The sequence below is a fragment of the Pseudonaja textilis genome, chromosome 1 (assembly GCF_049901715.1).
Source record: "Pseudonaja textilis isolate UNSWEBS1 chromosome 1, rPseTex1.2, whole genome shotgun sequence".
Classification (NCBI taxonomy): Eukaryota; Metazoa; Chordata; class Lepidosauria; order Squamata; family Elapidae; genus Pseudonaja; species Pseudonaja textilis.
In genome coordinates, this window is record NC_141990.1 from 17,040,281 (window position 1) to 17,058,641 (window position 18,361).

The 18,361-nt window shown below is 39.9% G+C and overlaps 1 protein-coding gene across 5 annotated transcripts in view; it reads right to left on the reverse strand.

The window, feature by feature from the left end:
• The window catches only part of CUX1 (cut like homeobox 1), a 335,407-nt gene extending 318,852 nt beyond the window's left edge, over positions 1 to 16,555 (reverse strand). For 2 of the 5 annotated variants that reach the window (XM_087926755.1, XM_087926746.1), the window contains exon 1: positions 16,257 to 16,546. In XM_087926755.1, the coding sequence (XP_087782881.1) occupies positions 16,257 to 16,319 (63 nt within the window). In that variant the 5' untranslated portion in view covers positions 16,320 to 16,546. Of the gene's footprint in view, positions 1 to 12,152; positions 12,249 to 16,256 lie in introns of those variants that run through there. The other 3 variants (XM_087926771.1, XM_087926764.1, XM_087926745.1) reach the window with 3 other exon arrangements.
• Between the last annotated feature and the right edge of the window lie 1,806 nt (positions 16,556 to 18,361).

The following is an 18,361-nucleotide window of genomic DNA, read 5'->3' on the forward strand; positions in this document are numbered from 1 at the left end:
AGCTACATTAAAAGGCAACTAAGGAGAGCTTATGGAAAAGAAGATGCAGGAAGGTAAGGGCAGAAATAGACACAAAGGCCTATGAGGACATAAGAAAGCTGTGTGAGTCTTGCCCCACTCACCCCACATGATCCCTACAGATTTGTCTCAGCCCAGATCCAAAACAATAAAAAATTATCCAGATATCCATTCAGACAGACCAGAACCCTTCCCTCCATCAGAATGATCTAGCCAAACTTCCAAGTTATGCTTTTTTTTTGTTCTGTGGATGAAATAAAACATATGTTTAATTTAAGGCATGCCCTTAAAACTACAATTCAAACCGGCCATATTCTAGTTTCATGTGAGAATGATTTATAAGCTTTAACAAAAAAACCTGTTGACGCTCAGGTGGCTTTTGAATAGCCCCACAATAGTCCTGAACCACCATAAGCAACAGGAAGAAGAAACCCAGCAAAACTGTGGAAGCAACTCCATAAATTTGGACAAAAACCATCATCATATTTGTACATCATCATATTTTAGCACACGGTGCGTTAACCAAGCTAGATATGGCCGTATGCACAATGGCTCAGTTCTATTTTTCCAATATGCAATGAGTAAATGCTTTAACACAATAGAAGTAATTTTCTTTTAAGATGCGCTTCCTATCTTACCAGCTTCCATTTAATGCAATCATAAAATAAGCACTGTTCACATATGCAATGAAAAATGGGCATAATAAATAGTTACTTATGATCACATCCCAAAGAGATGTATATTCAAAGAGGCCCTTGTACTATTTCTCAGTCCTAGAGATTCCTATTAGATGCAGAACTATTACTAAAAGTAATGTGGTTTTTTTAGGTTCATAAAAGGGACAGCAGAGAAGCAAAGAGTGCCTGGAGAAATGCAATACCTCATTTTTGCATGACACTTTACAGGATTTGAGTGCATCATACTCATTTTCTAAGTAATCGTTACATAATCCTGTTAAGATCATAAGAAAATACTGAATCATACCATAATTCAGCATTGTCTGTGCTTGCCTATTCGCCCCCCACCCCCCAATCCCATACTGGCCAGAAATAATTAAACAGAATGCTGGCATTCTCCAGCATTATTTTTATTTTACAGGAATGCCTCTGTGCCACATATATTTCATAAGCCCAGAACAAAAATACTGGGTGGTTGGTGTGGTGGCTAAGACACCAAGTGAGTAACCAGAACTGAGTTCTAGTCCTACCTTAGTCATGAAAGCCAAATGGGCAACTTTAGGACACTCATTTTTTTTTCCCAGCACAATTCACCTCACAAGGTTGCTGTTGTGGGGAAAAGAGTATTGGGTATATTTGCTTCCCTTGAGGTATTTACAAAAACAATAAAGGCAGGATTAAAACAAATCTAAACCTTTTGTTCGTCTGGAAAATGGGGGTGGGTGGGTGTAATTTGGGATATTTGGAAGCACAGAAACTTTACCGGAACATTATTTGGTGAACAAATAATCCCTCAAGAGATGTTCTGGGAAAACTCTCTAAAAATTCCAATTGAACCTATTGGCCTATACTGACTACCTTCCTGCCATTTCGGAAAGCAAAGGCTAAGGCATGGACATAAAATTGTCTATATTAGAATTCCCCAACTTTTGCAGCTTTTCGGCTTGGCTGGGGGTGGGTGGTATGGTTCTGTGCACGCTGCTCTATTTCTGTGAGCGGCAGGCACACGTGCCCGCTGCTCGTGCAAATGGAGCTGTGTGTGTGTACAACTGTCCATCGCTCACGCAAGTGGAGATCCATGCATCCGCTTGCCTGCCACTTTCCCAGACTGGTTCCTAACGGATCAAGGCCTGGTAGTGGGCTACAGCCCAGAGGTTGGGGACCCCTGGTTTATATAAAACATGTTTCCCACCTATGCACCGCTAAATTTTCTCCTTTAAAAACTGCACAAGCATTCCCATTTTCCAACAAGACCATCTTGGCCTTTTCTCTCTAAGAGCTTAACCAGACTGAAGACAGGTCCAATGCCAACTCAGAGAAGCTCCTCAAACCATCAAACGACATCATGGCTAAACTTAGCCTTGAAGTAGTAGACTCCTAGCTCACAACTCAACTCTCACCAGTATATTACATCAGCTCATAATTCGTGATGAAATCCTTGAAAGTTACTCAATTTCCCAGAATACATTTTTCTCACTTTTCGAGGACACACAATTGCCACAAATAAATACCTGTGGATGTACAAATATATTCAGAATGTACTTAACTATGCTGTTCCCCCTTCCCAAATCTCAAAAGCTGCTTTCATTTTTAACTGGATGGTGGATTATATATTCGACTATACTACAATTTAATTTGATACTTTTAAGGTTCTTACAGTTTTCTTATTTCAATGAGAAAAAAGGCAATTAGTAATTTTAACAAAGATTTTATCTGTTTTAAGACATGATACTTTATGATTCAACCAATCTTCCAAGGGTATATTATAATTCATCTTAATAGGTAATGGACATTGGGATAGTCAGTGGCATCTGACAGCCAGATAGTCTACTGGAAAAAACATACCTTTCAATTTATGAACTGCATTCACTTATTCCATCCATTAATAAAACAAACCAGAAAACCCACTCTTTTAAAACAAAATTTATACAATACGAGATACAATACAATACAATAAGAGAGCATTCTACTGAGAAACTATTAGCCCCGTGATGGTGAACCTATGGCATGCATGCCACAGTTGGCACACAGAGCCATTTGTGCTGGCACACGAGCTGCAGGCAAACTTACCTCATTGCGCATGCGCGTGCCTCACAGCTGATTTTTGGGCAGTTTGAGGCCTTTTTCAGCCTCCCAAACACTTGAGGAAGGCTTCTGCAGGCTTCTGCAAGCTTTGCAGGCTGAAAACTGGCCCCATTTTGTCACTTCCTGTTTTTCTGAAAATACTGGAAGTGATGAAACAGGGCTAGTTTTTGGCCTGCAAAGCTCGCAGAAGCCTTCCTCAAGCCTTTGGGAGGCTGAAAAAGACCTCAAACCGGCCAAAAATCAGCTGTGAGGTGCAGTGCAGGTGAGGGGGCAGCGGGGTGGGTGGGGATTGCGCATGCATCCATAAAGGGCATGGGGGCGTGGAAGCACGCACACAATTTTTGCCACAGGAGTCCAAAAAGGTTAGCCACCACTGTACTAGATTCAGATTAATTTCAAACAAATTAAAGAACAGAAGTATGGAAACTTGACATCAAATTACTGAATTTACTAAATCATTGTATGTACTGTGGCAAGCAGAAGTGTTGTATTTATACTCATGTTCATAATCAAAAATCCATGGCCCTGACCTAAACAGATTATAATATACATTTTAAAAGGCTGTGTAAACATCACAGTAGTAAGAAAGTATCTCCCAATAGAAATGACAAGCTAGTCAATTGTTAAGCCCAACAACTGTTTAATACTATCAAATACTTCATTAAGCCAGGCATACCTCAGAGATGATTGGTTGATGGCAGAGAAAACAGGACCATCTGGTGGCATGTTAAAATATGAGGACCTACTATGAGTTGCACCACATCTTCTCTTCACACATCTACTGAAGAAAGCTGTAACTTACAAAAGTATCATAATAAACTTTTAAGTGTCATGCTTCAAGCACAGTTACCCCTCTTGAATCAGTGACATCCCTGATATTTTAAGCTATATTATGGTCACAGAAGCACAGCCCTTCTATATACCTTTCTCACCCAATTTTAAATGACTTGCTTATCAAAGCATATTCCAGAGCAGAAGTAAACTTCTCCTTTCCCTCCTTCCACATAAGCCAGAGACTACTTATCATGGAACTGAGCCTTCCACCTTTGAAAGGGACATAATCCATTGAAATACTTCTGTTAGCAAAGTAGTGTGCTGAATCAGAAATGCACATCTCAACAAATAAGAATGCACATTAAGCATAGCAAATGGGTGGTTTTTATTACAGTTATTACCAGAGCACCTTCAGCTGTCATAAAAATAGGAAAAAATTTCTGACTGATTTCTGACCATATTCTTACTACAAAGGGACCTTTCCACTTTTAAAAATATAGATGAGAATACTTATAAAAGTTGGTTATGATTTCTAAGAAACCCAAAAGGAATGCTGTCAATGTTTGAATGAACACTTCTATTGTTTGTGCATAGCCTTTTCTTTAAATTCTCAGTAAAAAAAATGATTGATTGAACTATCTCTAAACCATCTATTGAAGGAACAACAATAACAAAGCAACTAACTTAGTAAATGTTTCACAAAACTACACCTCATCCACAGGTACTTAGTTCCAAAAATTTGCTAGGAAGCAGGTTGCAAAAATTTGAAATATCTTGCAGCCTCAAGAACCTAAAATCCAAGCATAACATTTACAGATGTCATGAACTTATTATTTTATTATGCAGCTTTTAATACAGAGAAGTGATCTCCAAAGTGCCAGAGAAACACTGACTGTGCAGCTTAAAACTTTTCAAAGATACTAAGTTCAAAAGCGTTTCTCCATCTAAACTGAAAATCTATCCTTTGTCAAATGATGTGAAACAGTAAGCTCTTCTAGATAGCTGCAATTAAATTGCAACAAATTGGCCCTGTTCACGTGACATGTTGAACTGGGTCATGGGCTATGGGGATTGTTAGCTTATAGCAACAACACAGCAACTGTTTTAGCAAAGAAAATAAACAAAAGGGTTTAGAGCACAACAGGATAAAACACAAGTCCTATTTAGGTATGAGAGCTTCAAACCAGGTAGACTGTATATTGTAGGAGAGAGAGAGAGAAGAATTAGGGTTGCAACCATCCACATGCATGCATCCCACTCATATTGCCTCTTCATCTCACCAACTGACCAGAAATTGACTACTGAAGGGGGAGAGGCACTTATATTTAATTGTTCACTGAACTACTTAACTGCTTTAATTATTTACAATCTGGCACTCTGCTTTATTAAGCTTCTGGACAATACAGAGAACTGGGTCTTGGAAGGAATTTTTCCAAGTCCTCATCTGTTTAAAAAGATGACTGAATAGGACTAACTAGGGTTTTTTAAAATGCACCTAAACGTACCCCAACTGAAGATCAGAACTATGCTACTGGAGCTAGTGGGCCAGATGGATCAGAGAATATAAGGAGCAAATGATAATGTATGCAAAATGGCAGAGGAATTTGCCTCCCTGTAACACAGCCTTAATCTGAATAGGGAAATCACCCACATCACTTCTATTTTTAGTCTAGTTTGTTTTTAGAAACTGTAAAGTTCATAATAGCCATTTATATTCGTGTCTTGAGTTTAAGCTGCAAATAATACAATTTGCTTACATCATTATAAATTGTGCCCCTTTAGTATCACTGAGGATTTAAATAGTTTGTGTAGCCTGTTACCATAATGAAGGCTGAAGGGGGAGGACTGAAAAGAGAAATGCAAGAAGCTTTACATGCTGTACTGTGAAAGAGCAGATCAGAGAAAAATCACCTGATTTTTAGTCATAATGCTTCAGTGTCAACACTGATAAGTTGCTTGCAACATCTTCTAGCCCTCATTTGTTAACAACTTGGAAACTATTGGCAGTAATTACAAAGAAGCTCTTTTTCTATCTAAGGTATTCTCTTTTCCCATGCTTCCTCTGGAGTGCTGAAGATGGCCAAGCATAAGTACAGGCCAGCTGTAAAATTAATGTTAAGGTGACATGGAAGTAATCCATCTCTTGAAGCATTGATTGATGGGCCTATTCTGTGTGCTTAGTGTCCTTTTGAGCTCCATATTTGGAGAACAGACATGATACTTTTCACATTAGGTCACTCACAATTTATAACCGCATTTTAATCTTGATTTCAAAAACAAGTACCAGAAAGTAATCTGAAATTGTTTTAGGTCATAGAAAGCCACAGTGATCCAGAATTAGACTGAATTTGGAATAATCTGCTCTTTTCAAAACATTTTAGCTCATATTTACCTGCAAGAAGTAAATGCAGAATAGTGGGGAAATGCATGTGTGTATCTACTTCTATATTCTGTTCACCACAATAAGTAATCCTTAAAAAAACCTATGAAACTGAACTGAAACTGTATATATCAAAGAAGGAATTAAGGCAGTAGAAAAATATGCGGATTCTAATGGAAGAGTTTTGATACTTGAATTAGAGATATGCCAGAAGCAAATGCTATTAGTTACAAGTTTATTTTTATTTATTTTTATTTTATTTGGTTTGTCAATTGCTTACAAGATAATAGGTAGAAGTAAAAACATAGTTATGAAAACATGGATACATATTAAAAAAAAATAAAAGAAACAATAGGATAGGGATGGTAGGCACGTTGGTGCGCTTATGCATGCCCCCCCCAATTTATGCCCCAAATGAAAACCAAAGTGAATTCTCATTATCAGCATAAGACAATACTCAAAAAATATCAATTGGGCAAATTAGATGACATTCTTTCATATCTAATATTTATTTTGCATGTCAATACGTTTTGTCATTACATAGGTAAAATTGTCAGTCTGCTCCTTTGTTTTCTTGTCAGCTTCAAACATATCATTTTTTAGATTTGGCAATACTTCTTACTTTCCATCTGGCCTCCATTTTTTTCCACATCTCTTTGAATGAGCTATGAATCTGTCCCACCCCCCCCAAAGGCAGTCTTTACTAGACACAATCTTGTTCACTTAACCACCCATTTTACATTGTGAACACAATAGATAACCTATATATATTACACCAGAGTGGTTACTGCTGTAACATGTGACTAAGAGGCAACATTCTTAAATGCCACCAGATGTCTCCATTCCAGTCACTGTCATTAAGAACTCTTATTAATCTTTTTAATAAAAGTACACCAGTAAGGAAATTAATTTTATATAAAACAAAAGTGAAACAAGTAAACAACTAAATGTCTAACCCAAGTGCTGCAAAAAAAAAAACCAAACCCCAATACTCCAAGTGTAGTGTCAGCAACTATATATTTGTTATGCCAGATCAAATATACATATATCCTACACAACTGTACCAACCATTTCAAGCACACATTTTTGGTTAAAAAAAAAAAAAGAGCCACTCAAGTTTACCAGTATATAAATATTTTTTTTTCAGTGCTCTCCATTCACTGTGAGAAAAACCTACTGGAATTTCTTGATCAGCTAAATGTGCAAAGCTACCTTTAGTAAGATGACAAGAAAATAAGCCTTTTAATAACAATCTAGAATACAGAATTCTAACAATTTTCACTTGCACGAGAATCTGGAGCTGTCCCCCAAGAGGGAAGAGAGGGAAAGATTTGGAAGTCCTTTGTTGAAGCATAGGAACTTATTATATCACTATTAGTATTTTCTGACCCTCTTTCCCCCATCTACATTACCAGAAGGATTATCAAAATGGCACTTGAAACATTTGGAGAAAGCATTATATAAACGGTAATCATTATATTCCAGTTCTTGTCAAAAACATCTACAAAAAATCCAGAAGAAAAATATCAAAGCATTCTGTATCCTACTTTATCAAGGCAAGATAGGAATAACCAGAAATTCCAAGACCTCTCCTCCCAATTCTTACCTATTAATTTTATTCCATGAGGTCTGATTTAAGTCCCACAAGTATATATTTGCAAATCTAAATATATACAGGTAATCCTTGAGTTATGACCGTAAGGCAGCCTGCCATCACAATCGTAAGTCATGATGATTATAAAATGAATGTGGTCACATGACCGACCAAGTTTTATGATTTTTTGCAGTTTGCTGGGTTGGGGCAAAAATGTCATAAAATGCAATCATGTGTCCATGGAATAGGGCAGACTGCTATAAATGTGGCCCAGTTGCCAAGTGCCCAAAGTTTGTTCTTATGAGACCATCACAGGTAAAGGAAGAAAATATTTTAATACAATGAATTTCTTGGGTTGATTTGTCAATGGCCTGGCTTAATGTGAGAGGAAGCGTCCTTATTCAGACGAACTCATAAGATCTCACAAATGGAAAACAAATGCAGGTTTGCCATGCTAGCATGATGCTTCAGATAGACTGGCAGCACATCAAAAGAATAATGGCAAGGAACTCTAGAGAAAGCTTTCAAAAGCAGACTGCTATTTTCATGGAGCAAAAATAAAAAATAGACTGACTTGTACACTGATTCAGTTGTTAAGCAAGATGGTAGATCAGAACAGACAGGAGTATCTCAGTCTTTCCATGCCAGTTTTCATACCCATGCAAACCCTTACTGTGCTGCTATGTAAAGTGACTATGTTGTGTAGAACCACAAAAAGGATTATTTCTATGCATTATTCTAATTCCTACATAGAATAAACTACCAGACAAAAATGGTTCCCGGCAATAGTTCTCACACATTCCTGATATACTAAATATGCAGTGTAATCTAGCCATGAGTGTAGTAACACCAGAAGCTGTTCATGTTCTTTAGTACTACAGCCCAACACTTTAACTCTTCACTTAGGTATTAAAAGCCAAACTCATCATGATAGCATTCAAATGTCTCCAGGGTTTTGTCTGCACTACAAGGTTTATTATTAATCCAATGACTACCTCTTCAGCCATTATTAAATACGGTTTGGCAACTAGTTACTGCATCAGCAATGTTCAATGCTCAATTTAGAAAGTATAATTGCTCTACAACAGGCTTGTCCATTGGTGCAGCATTCATACATGGTTTCTTTAAGCAGAGTAGCCCCATATTCTATCCAGAAAATAATTGATTTGTAAAACAAGGGACCATATTTCCCCAATAACCTGAAAGTAATGGAGAAATATTTTAAAATATAACTCAGCTTGACCTGTTTTCTCTTCTCCTCCTCTCAAACCATGGAACATACTGTAGTGAAGCCTCAATTTAGCAAATCTCAATGCAACAGATGAAATTCCTGTGGCATTTACATCATCAGCAAAATAATGTGATTGTCATTGATGTAAATTAAAATAAATGACATAAACAGTGCAAATGAAGTAAATATTATTTGCATAATGATGTCATCACAGTATATGCTTTAATGGTCAATCTGGAGTAACGGGGAACATTTTACTAGTATTCTGAAATAGGTTATTATTATGTTCTGGGGTAGAAGACAAACTGCACTGAAACATAATTAATTTAGACACCCAGCACCCAAGTTATAAATTCTCAGTGATCCATGAAGGTTATTGAACAGGCCTTGGTCAAGTCCCTGATCTGATCTGCACATCACAGTAAACCATATTTTGTTTAACCAAGGTTTACTCAATAAAAAAACAACTGGCTGGGTTGAAAGCCAAGCAAGCCACATTCCACATCAGGTTTAGAGAATATGTGAACTCAGAGTCACACCGGCAAAGAATAAACTCCCAGAAATATATATGTTTATAAAGTACACTTGGATAATCTTCTCTGGAAAAAGGCAAAGAATCCATGCCAGCAGCCTCATCAGATGTGGATCGCTCAAGTTAAACTTGGGCTTAACTCAACTTCAAATTAGCCATTTAGATTCTGAGGCAAAACATGGTACTGCCAAGTGCAAACTATCCATATCCAGGAGACCCTTCCGTAATACAGGGAACGGAAGGCAAAATCGGGCAGCCAGGAGGTGGGTCAAAACAGCTCTTAGATAAAACTGAGGGCCAATACAAAATCTGCACTGGTGGGTCACCCATGAAATAAATCTGAAACTTACCTGAACCTACCAGCATATGATACAGGACTGGTCATCTAACGTAAGTAAACTTTGTTGGTACTTTAGAACCCCCAGTTTGCTGTTCTAAGAAGAGAACTCAGAAAAGCATATAAAAACTAAAGCTTGTGGGCTCTAATTGGCTTCCAGAATCGTGACTTGTATGGACCAAGAAAAAATGATTCAAGAAGTGATACAACCAAAAGTATCAATGAAGCAACCCAGGTTAGGCTCCAGTCTCACAGAGCCAGCATCTGATAGTAACCTAAACATTTGTGAAGCACAATTTTGGCTAGCTGCCTCATGAGTAAGCCTCTGCAGTTAACAGCCCCAGCCATCAAGACTCTCCCATAACAGTGAGTTCATGGAGCAGAGAGGAAAGAAGGATGTGTCAACCCCACACTATGTTCTTGGCTTTTTAAAGATTCACATTGATATGATCTCAAGTGTAAGACTGTGGAGCCTGGAGCTGTATATTATGATGTAGAAGAGGCTGGAGCCAGAAATCTGCCTTTCACTGTCAGGTATCTTAAAGGGGCAGTTACCAACGGGCAACCTGCCTACCTTTCTTAGTTTCTTATCTCCCACCAGCAGAAAAGTTTCTTTTGACCTCCTTATAGGTTCTCCCAGGGGGAAAAAAAAAGGAATCAAGCAGCAGCGTGGAACAGATCTGGTCTCAGATCTAGCTTCAAGCAACCAATGAAGCCTGTAGAAAATTTCTACCCAACAAAACACACATGGTAGTCAAGTATTTATAAATTATATAATCTTTCATAAATACCGCAGGAAAAAAAAGAGGGAACGGATAAAGATCCATTTCACTTTATGCACAGTGCACCCAGAGAAGAATTCCACTGCATAAAAATAATTGAGATTGGAGTCAGATTCTCCAATAAACAGAACCAGAGACTTTCTTCCCTATTAGTTCTTTCAGCCCATAACAGGAAATCTGACATAAATTCAGAGGACAAGACAACTCAAACTGACAGGTTTTCACTTTAGTGGGACTATCCTAGAGTAGGGATTACAAATGCAATTCTCAGTTATATAGTTAACTTTTTAAATAAAGTACACACATTCTAAGGCCTGTACATATGTGAGTCGTTGCTGGTTCTAACAAACTCTTCAGATACTGCCTTCTTTCCATACATCCCAGTAAGGTGAGAGCCTTTATCAGACACATTCTTCATAGCCAAGAGGGGGAGAGAGAGAAAACTACAAAGCCAAAGAAGAGCTAACGTAGAGTGAAGTGTTTGGCATCACTGACATTCTTTTCCACTTCTCAAAGGAAAATGTGTGGCACTGTACAGAAGAGGGCAATGGTAGCTGCTCTTCCTCAAAATACACGACAAGAGGAGCACTGCAGAGTAGCTTGTCAGCCGCAACTCTTTTAGTATTCATCAGAGACAACAGTATGTACAAGTTCATGAAGATTTCTGAGTATATCTTGCCTTGGGAAGAGAGCGGCAATTATATCTGTATTACACTACATACTGCATCTCTACGATGAACTGTTGCAGTATCATTATCTTCCTAGCAAGGCAGCCAATTAGCACAAAGCCTGGCTATATACAGCATAAAGAAATTTTGTGTAAAAAAAATATTAATCAAATAGAACTCTCCGCCAATATTGCCAGAAGGTTTCAACAAGAAATCTAGCACTACTGAGAAGGGGGTCACATTTAGTTTGACAAAAACAAGATTGAACTTTATACAAATGTGCCAAATCAAGTTTTACACAGGAATTAAACTGAACTATTTTTACAAAGCAGTAACAAAAAAGATTATCAAACTGCCATTTGGCTGCATTCTTTGCTATTATATTTACATATGTTTACACTTTGAAATGTTCGGTTTTAATCAATATAGCTTTATTTTCACAAACACAGTATTTATAGAAGTACCCATGCAGTAGCAACTAAAACGTTTTGGGATTATTCTCAAGGGATGTGCAAATTTTTCCATTCAAAGCAATTACAATACATAGGCAAAAGTGAAGTCAGCTACAATTAGAGTTGTCAGATCATGTTTAACTACATCTTAATCTAATCCATACAATTCCACATCTGGGTCTCATTTCCTGAATTCCTGTAGGTATTTTAGTCACTTTTAAGAACTCTTTCAAGTACAGAAAGTTCAAACAAGCCTACCTTAATCTAAAGATCTTTTTTAAAAAACAGAGCAAATAAATAATTTGCCTTATCTTTTAATCTTTTTCCAAGGCAAAGACCAGCAGCCCCTACCCTCATGAGGATGAGGAAAACAGTTGAACAGCATTTTATATTCATGAGCCAGAATGTTTCCAACAGTTATACTCCCAATTGACAAAAAAGCTGGGGAAGTACAAACATCATTCCACTCCACAACTTGGGTTTACGGACACACACAAACACACACACCATCTAAAACCAGGGTGTCTTACTATCACTTTTATTCTCAGGACACTCAGGAGGAATACACACCCCAGTTTAGCAACCAGTCTCTAATGCAAGCACACACAAACAGAGCCCTCACCTTTACTTCCTCTTCAGCTGTGCCAAACATCTATGTACAGTATGCACAACTTCCAGCTCTTTCTATGCTGAACTATCCTCACACCAACAGGGGCATTGGCTGAACAGACTACTCAGCAGGGGAGAAAGGAAAGGGAGGGGGGAAAGAGCAGGTCTCCAGCCAAATTCATTTACATGTCAGACATTTATAGAGGCTGGACAGTTTCCTGCCCCAGATCAACCAATCTATGCCACAAAAACACTGATCCACAGGGAAAGCTCCTACTGGTCTTTTGGGTTCTTCCTACTTGTTGTTCATATTTATTTACCCATGCACACACACATACACACACATACACCCCTAAGCAGTGTTATTAAGTAGTAGGTCTGCAATCTCATCAAGGAATACCCATCCCATCCATATACATAAGGCAATCTTTATCTTGTCCACTTGCTCCTTTCCAAAAACTTCTTTAAATATGACTTCTAAACACAAAACTTGTTAAAAATAGGGAGAAGCATGTATCAAAATACTTGATATAGAAATTGTTCTGGCCAGGGACCTCCACCAGGCAGAGGCCTTGTCCCTGCCAACCCTGAAATAAGGAAATAAGATAAACAATAACAACCCACCTAGTCATAAGGGGGGAAAAGGCAACAAAGAGGGATCTCCCTTCCCTCACACCATCTAAATACTATACATTAAGACACTTGACCCACGGGGTAGGTGCCCCTACAAGGTCCGAGGGAGCTTGCCATTCTATAGCTCTCTCCCCCACTTCCATTCATTAAAAAAGCAACATCCTTAAAGTTTCTGGAAGCTCTCATCAGGGGAAGTTATTAATTAGAGCTTTGTATCAAATACCCACTTTTTTTCCAAATGTATTCCCCCAAAGTTAATTTGATCCCACAAAACACAAAAAAGTATAACACATCCTTCCAGGATCACTGATATCAACATAATGACACCTCATACAGAGACTTCTCCAGTCCCCAAATTTGGAGAAACAACTTTTACACAGGCACATGAAGTAACAACTGGAAAAGGAGTGTGAAAGGAGAAGGGAGGTCAGCGAAATATGTTGATTGAGAAGTAAAGAACCCTCTCCTCCAAGCTGCAACCCAGCCTCTTTAAAATGCAGAAAGGACAGTTTTTGTAAAGCTAAAACAGGTGAACACAATCCCAGAGAAAAGACATACAACGCATATATCTCAATTTAAGGGGAAAATGATATAAAGTGAAAAAAGAAATGGGTCCTCCCTCCATTCTCAAAACCACCTCCAAAGATTCAATTAAAACTTCGAAATGAGGAATTTTCCGAAATGAGAGAATGCTCCTTTCCACAAAAGTGCAGATGACACAGAAAACAAACAGGGTCGGGGAGGGTCAGTTCTAGCCTTAAGAAGTCTTGGCTGGAACTCAGGGAGCCATCCCATTTTTTAAGAAAAGCGGGTGCAGGAAAGGGGTCCTTTCAAAAGAGGAGATTCCCCACCCCACTTCCTTTAAAGAATGGTAAAAAGAAACAGCAAAAAAGTTCTCCTTTTGCCTACTACCCAAGCACCCAGCATGGCATGTAAGCGGAACAGAAGACCATCCCTCAGATTAACTGAAGCTGCAATCTTAAGCATCACATTTACTTAAGAGCAAACACAGAAACAGTAGGATTTATTTCTTTACTCCTCTTCCAATCTACCAAAAGAATTGGGGGTTTTCATGGGAGGAGAATAGCCATGTAAGACTTGCCTTGTCCTCCCCCATTACAAGATCTCCGTCTCCCGCTTCGTTCTCTCTCTGGCACACAATATAACATCAAAGGCGAACAGTGGACCCCATAACATACAACAGGATTAGACAAGTCCTCCCCTGACCTTGCACATTCTCTCTTCCTTCCCACACTATGAAAGAAGAATCAACTAATTTGACCCCTCCCCCCTTTTTAACTTGTTCTGGGGAAATTGGGAAAGGAACAAGTGGGAGGAAACACTTCCTCCCCAAATACTGGAATGGGGGAAAATGACGGAGAATTGGTATTATTTCACAAAGGGACTGCAATCTCCTTTGTAATAAAAATAGGACGGTGGGTGAATAGAGAACTGCAAGGGTAGGACTTACCTAAATACAGTACATTCATTATCAATTAATGCTAGCCAATGCTTCCCCCCAAAGGAAGAAAAAAAACCCAAAGCTTAAAATGCATTATATAGGATTTCTTCAAAAAGAAAGGCGATATTCTAAATTTTCTTCCTCAGCCCCCCTCCACACCCCCACCTACCCCCCCAAAAAGATTTGACTGAATGGAGTGAAATGGGAAATCTTGCCATTATTAAATAAGCCAGCAAAGAAAGGGGGAGTCAAAAGCCACTTTGGAAGAACCCCTCCCCACAAAATAATGCCAGAATTTTAAAGCAGCATTAAGACAGCTCATTTTTTCCAGCTATTCACATTAGTTTACCATCAGGAAGGTGAAAAAAAAAGTTGGCAATGACAGAAGAGGGAGAAAAATTGGGGCTCCCCCAGGCCTCATAAGGCAGCTTCTGACACTGGGAAGGCAGGAAAGTCACTCCTTCCTAGTAGCTTTTCCCCCTTCCCTGGTCACTGTATAAACTCCTTGCAAAGTTTCCCACGAGCTTCAATTTAATGTATTTGGTGTGCGAGTGTTTGGGGGGGGGGGTTTAAATCTAGAAGGAAAAATGTCTTTTTGGAGGAGCCAGAGCAGAAAGAAACATGATCTTACAAGATCTGCACATAAAAATACATCTACAGCAATTTCTTTTAGCACTTCTTTCCCCATCCCATAAAATTTAGTCCCTGTTAAGAAGAAAGGGGACTCATTCCAGTAGGGAGGGGGGTTGAAATGAGTGAAAGAAACAGGTCAGACTCCCTCCGTTACAGGTTATTTTAATATTCCTTCCTCTGCATAAAAAGAGGGGTTTCTAGAGGATGACAGAGTCAAAGAAAGGAAGCAACCCCAGAACACCTCCCCCCCCCACATAGCTTTGGAAGAGGAAATCAACCTAGAAAATAGAAAAAGCAGAGATCCACATGCATCTGTTTTAAATATATATATTATGGTGATTTTAGTTCCTTAATTCTTTCACTTTATATAAAATTGGAGGACTGTTACAGAAAAAGAAAAAAAAAGACAGGGGGCATCCGATGGAGGGAGGAAAAAAAGGAAAATAAGACAGCTCCCTCCCTCTCAAGTTAAATTTCCTTAAGTCTACCCCCCTCCCCACAAACTGTGAGACTGTTGAAAGATACTAATTGCGGGCTGTTGTTAAATAAAAGTGTTAAAAGTAGGTTGTTTTAGATGGGGGAGTGCAAAAATAAGTAGAAATCAGGAAAGGGGGGGGGGGGACAATATCTCCAGTTACTAATAAAAAAAACCTTCATTCTTCCCTCCTTTTTAAAAAGGGGACTAGTCGGAAAGGGGGGGGGGGGTAAAGAAAAGTGCTGTGGAAGAATTAAATTGCGTCTGGATTTAGGGGAAGGGGCTGCACAAATAATCTAGACTCAAGGAAGAGAGAGCAGACCCGCTCCCCGTTATTGTTATTAGTATTATTACCCCCCCCCCGTGACTCTCTGTCCTCCCTTATTTATAAAACTAAAGCTGCGGGGGGAGGCTTAAAGGAAACCCGGGTTCCCGGAGTGATGCTGTTTTGGGTAAGGGGCGCTTCGGCGAGGGACGGAGGGGGGAGGAGGTGGCGAAGCGGCTCCTCCATCCCGGGACAAGCCACCTCGGCGGCAGCGGCGCCATCTTGTTGGGATCGATGAATTGAACAAAGAGGATCAATTTCTGATCGCGGCGGCGGCGCCGGGTTATCGATGGGAGGGAGAGCGGAAAGAGGCGAGGGGAGGCGGGCAGGGCTGGCGGCCGCCACCGCCGGGTCTCAGCCAGGCTTGGAGGGAGTGGGGGGACCCGCAGGAGGGGGGCTGCTTCTGCCCAGACTTTTTTTTTCTTGGAGGGGGTGGGAGGTTTTCTTAAGGGGAAGACAAGGGGGAGCCCCTCCCCAGGGCGCCTGCAAAGGGAGGGAGAGGCAGAGAGAGAAGGGGAGGGCGAAGAAGAAGGAAAGGGGGTCCCACGGAGAGGGGGAGACCCACGCGCCAGCGGACCCCGAGCCTGACCTGCAGCTGCTGTAAATCAAAGCGCTTCCAATATTGAAACATCGATCCCACATTGGCCGCCATCTTGAGACATATTGAGACAGAAGTGAGCGGCGGATCGAGCGAGCGAGAGAGAGAGGGGCTGGAGAGTGCACGGGGAGGGAGGGAGGAGGAGGAGGAGGAGGAAAGGGGGGGGAAGAGAGAGAGAGAGAGAGGGAGGGAGCAAGCGGGCGGGCGGGCGGCGGGCGAGACGCTCAGAGAAGAGAGAAAGAGAGAGAGAGAGAGAGGCCGGCAGCAAAGCCAGGCAAGTCGAGGGCGCGCGGAAAACCCGGACCGGCGAAACAGGGAGCTCTCGGAATGGCGGGCTGGACTTGCCAACCCAGGGAGAGAACATTAATGTGGGTTCAGACATTTTTTATCTCTGCGAAACGGGCACTCTTCCTTTGTGTCACAACAAGAATACGCGCACTTTATGCGGTTCCCTTTTGGACTTGGGACTTAAGTTATTCTGGGGGTTTTGTTTCTTTTCCCTTTTCTCCTCTTGCGCTCCCTGCACGCTTGCTATGTGTAATGGATCTATATATTTTTTTAAAAAAAAAAAACAAAGACGGGAACGCGGACTAAACGCACGCACATATTTGCCACCCCAGAGTCATGAATATCTTGGAGGGAAAACAAAGTACTAGAATGCAAATGGATCTGAATTCATTTTAAAAGTCACCTGAAATGGTTTACATCCCTACTTTCTGGATAACTTTCAACAGCGATGGTTCTCTTTGGCTTTTCTTACTTAGAAATTGTGTGGGTATGGATCTGTGTACGTATTTAAGAGTCATTTATTTGTGCGTTTTATAAAATACAGCGATACGTGGAATAGCTGTACTGTAAAACTATTGGGGAGGGGAGCTTGAAACAAATAATAAAAATAAAATGCATTTAATTTGGGGGGGGCGGGGAAACAGTACTGTCCTTGAAAGAGCTAGTTTAAACTTTTGATCTATGGTGTAAAGAGCATTCCACCCGAATACAACATAGTGGAAGTAGAATAAAACCCTCATAAGGTGGCATGTATTTGTAAATAAAACTGTAAAGTATAGAAAAGTGCTCAAGAGTAGTTCAACAGTATTTACCTCCCAGAGCACCTCTTTTGGGGGGGGAGTTCGAAACATGAAATATCATTAAAATTCATCTGGACTTCACTTTCCTAGTTTGTATTGCAATAGTAAATGCATTTCTCTTGAAACAGTGATAACAGTTATCTTTTGCAAGCATACTTAAATATGTGTTTATAAATGTGCAGAATTAAATAATGGTTCATCAATCAAATGCATGACCTCAGCATCCAATATCTTGTGTGCAGACACTGTGTCTTACCATCAAACACAAAATGTTAAGGTGAAGGAAAAGAAACATTAAATCAATGGGAAGTCATCCCAATGGAATTCAATAGGAATTGAACTGAATCCTTCTCCTGGCCTTGCCTTCCTTTTAGAAAATGTGCCTCTGCATATGGTATACATCCAAAGTCAAACAAACTCCTTGAACCTCCCCACAGCCTTGACATTAATAAATGAAATTAGGTATTTCTTTGCTTCCTTCTAATGGTTGTCTGGATTTTTGCAGCCCAGAGCTATAGCCCTAAATGGGATGGGATGGGAGGATTCTTTTCTGCCTCCCAATCCTCACAAACATCCTGAGGCACACTTATTCCTATTAATGTCTCACATGTCACACACACATAGATAAACTTTCTACTGAAACTGGAACCCCAAATCAACTTGGTTTTGAATTGCAGTCCTAGTTCTTTTTCAGCAGCAGCAAATACGCATGGCATGATTTTGGGGGAAATAACGCTGCTTGAATATGTGTGCACAGGCATACAACTTAAGCTGAGCTCATATAACTAAGCCTCGCATTCTTTTTGAGCTGCAAGTGCTAATGAATTTGATGGGGCAGGTACACAAGTCTATGCATGTTTATTCAGACATGTCCCAGTAGTTCCACAAATCTTACTTTCTAGTAAGGCTGTGTAGGATGTCAGTCTGAGTTTCCTCCAGGCACTCTGGAAGAGTTTGCATATCTTTCTAGGCCAGCACTACTAGCAAACTGCAATTAATGGGAGCATT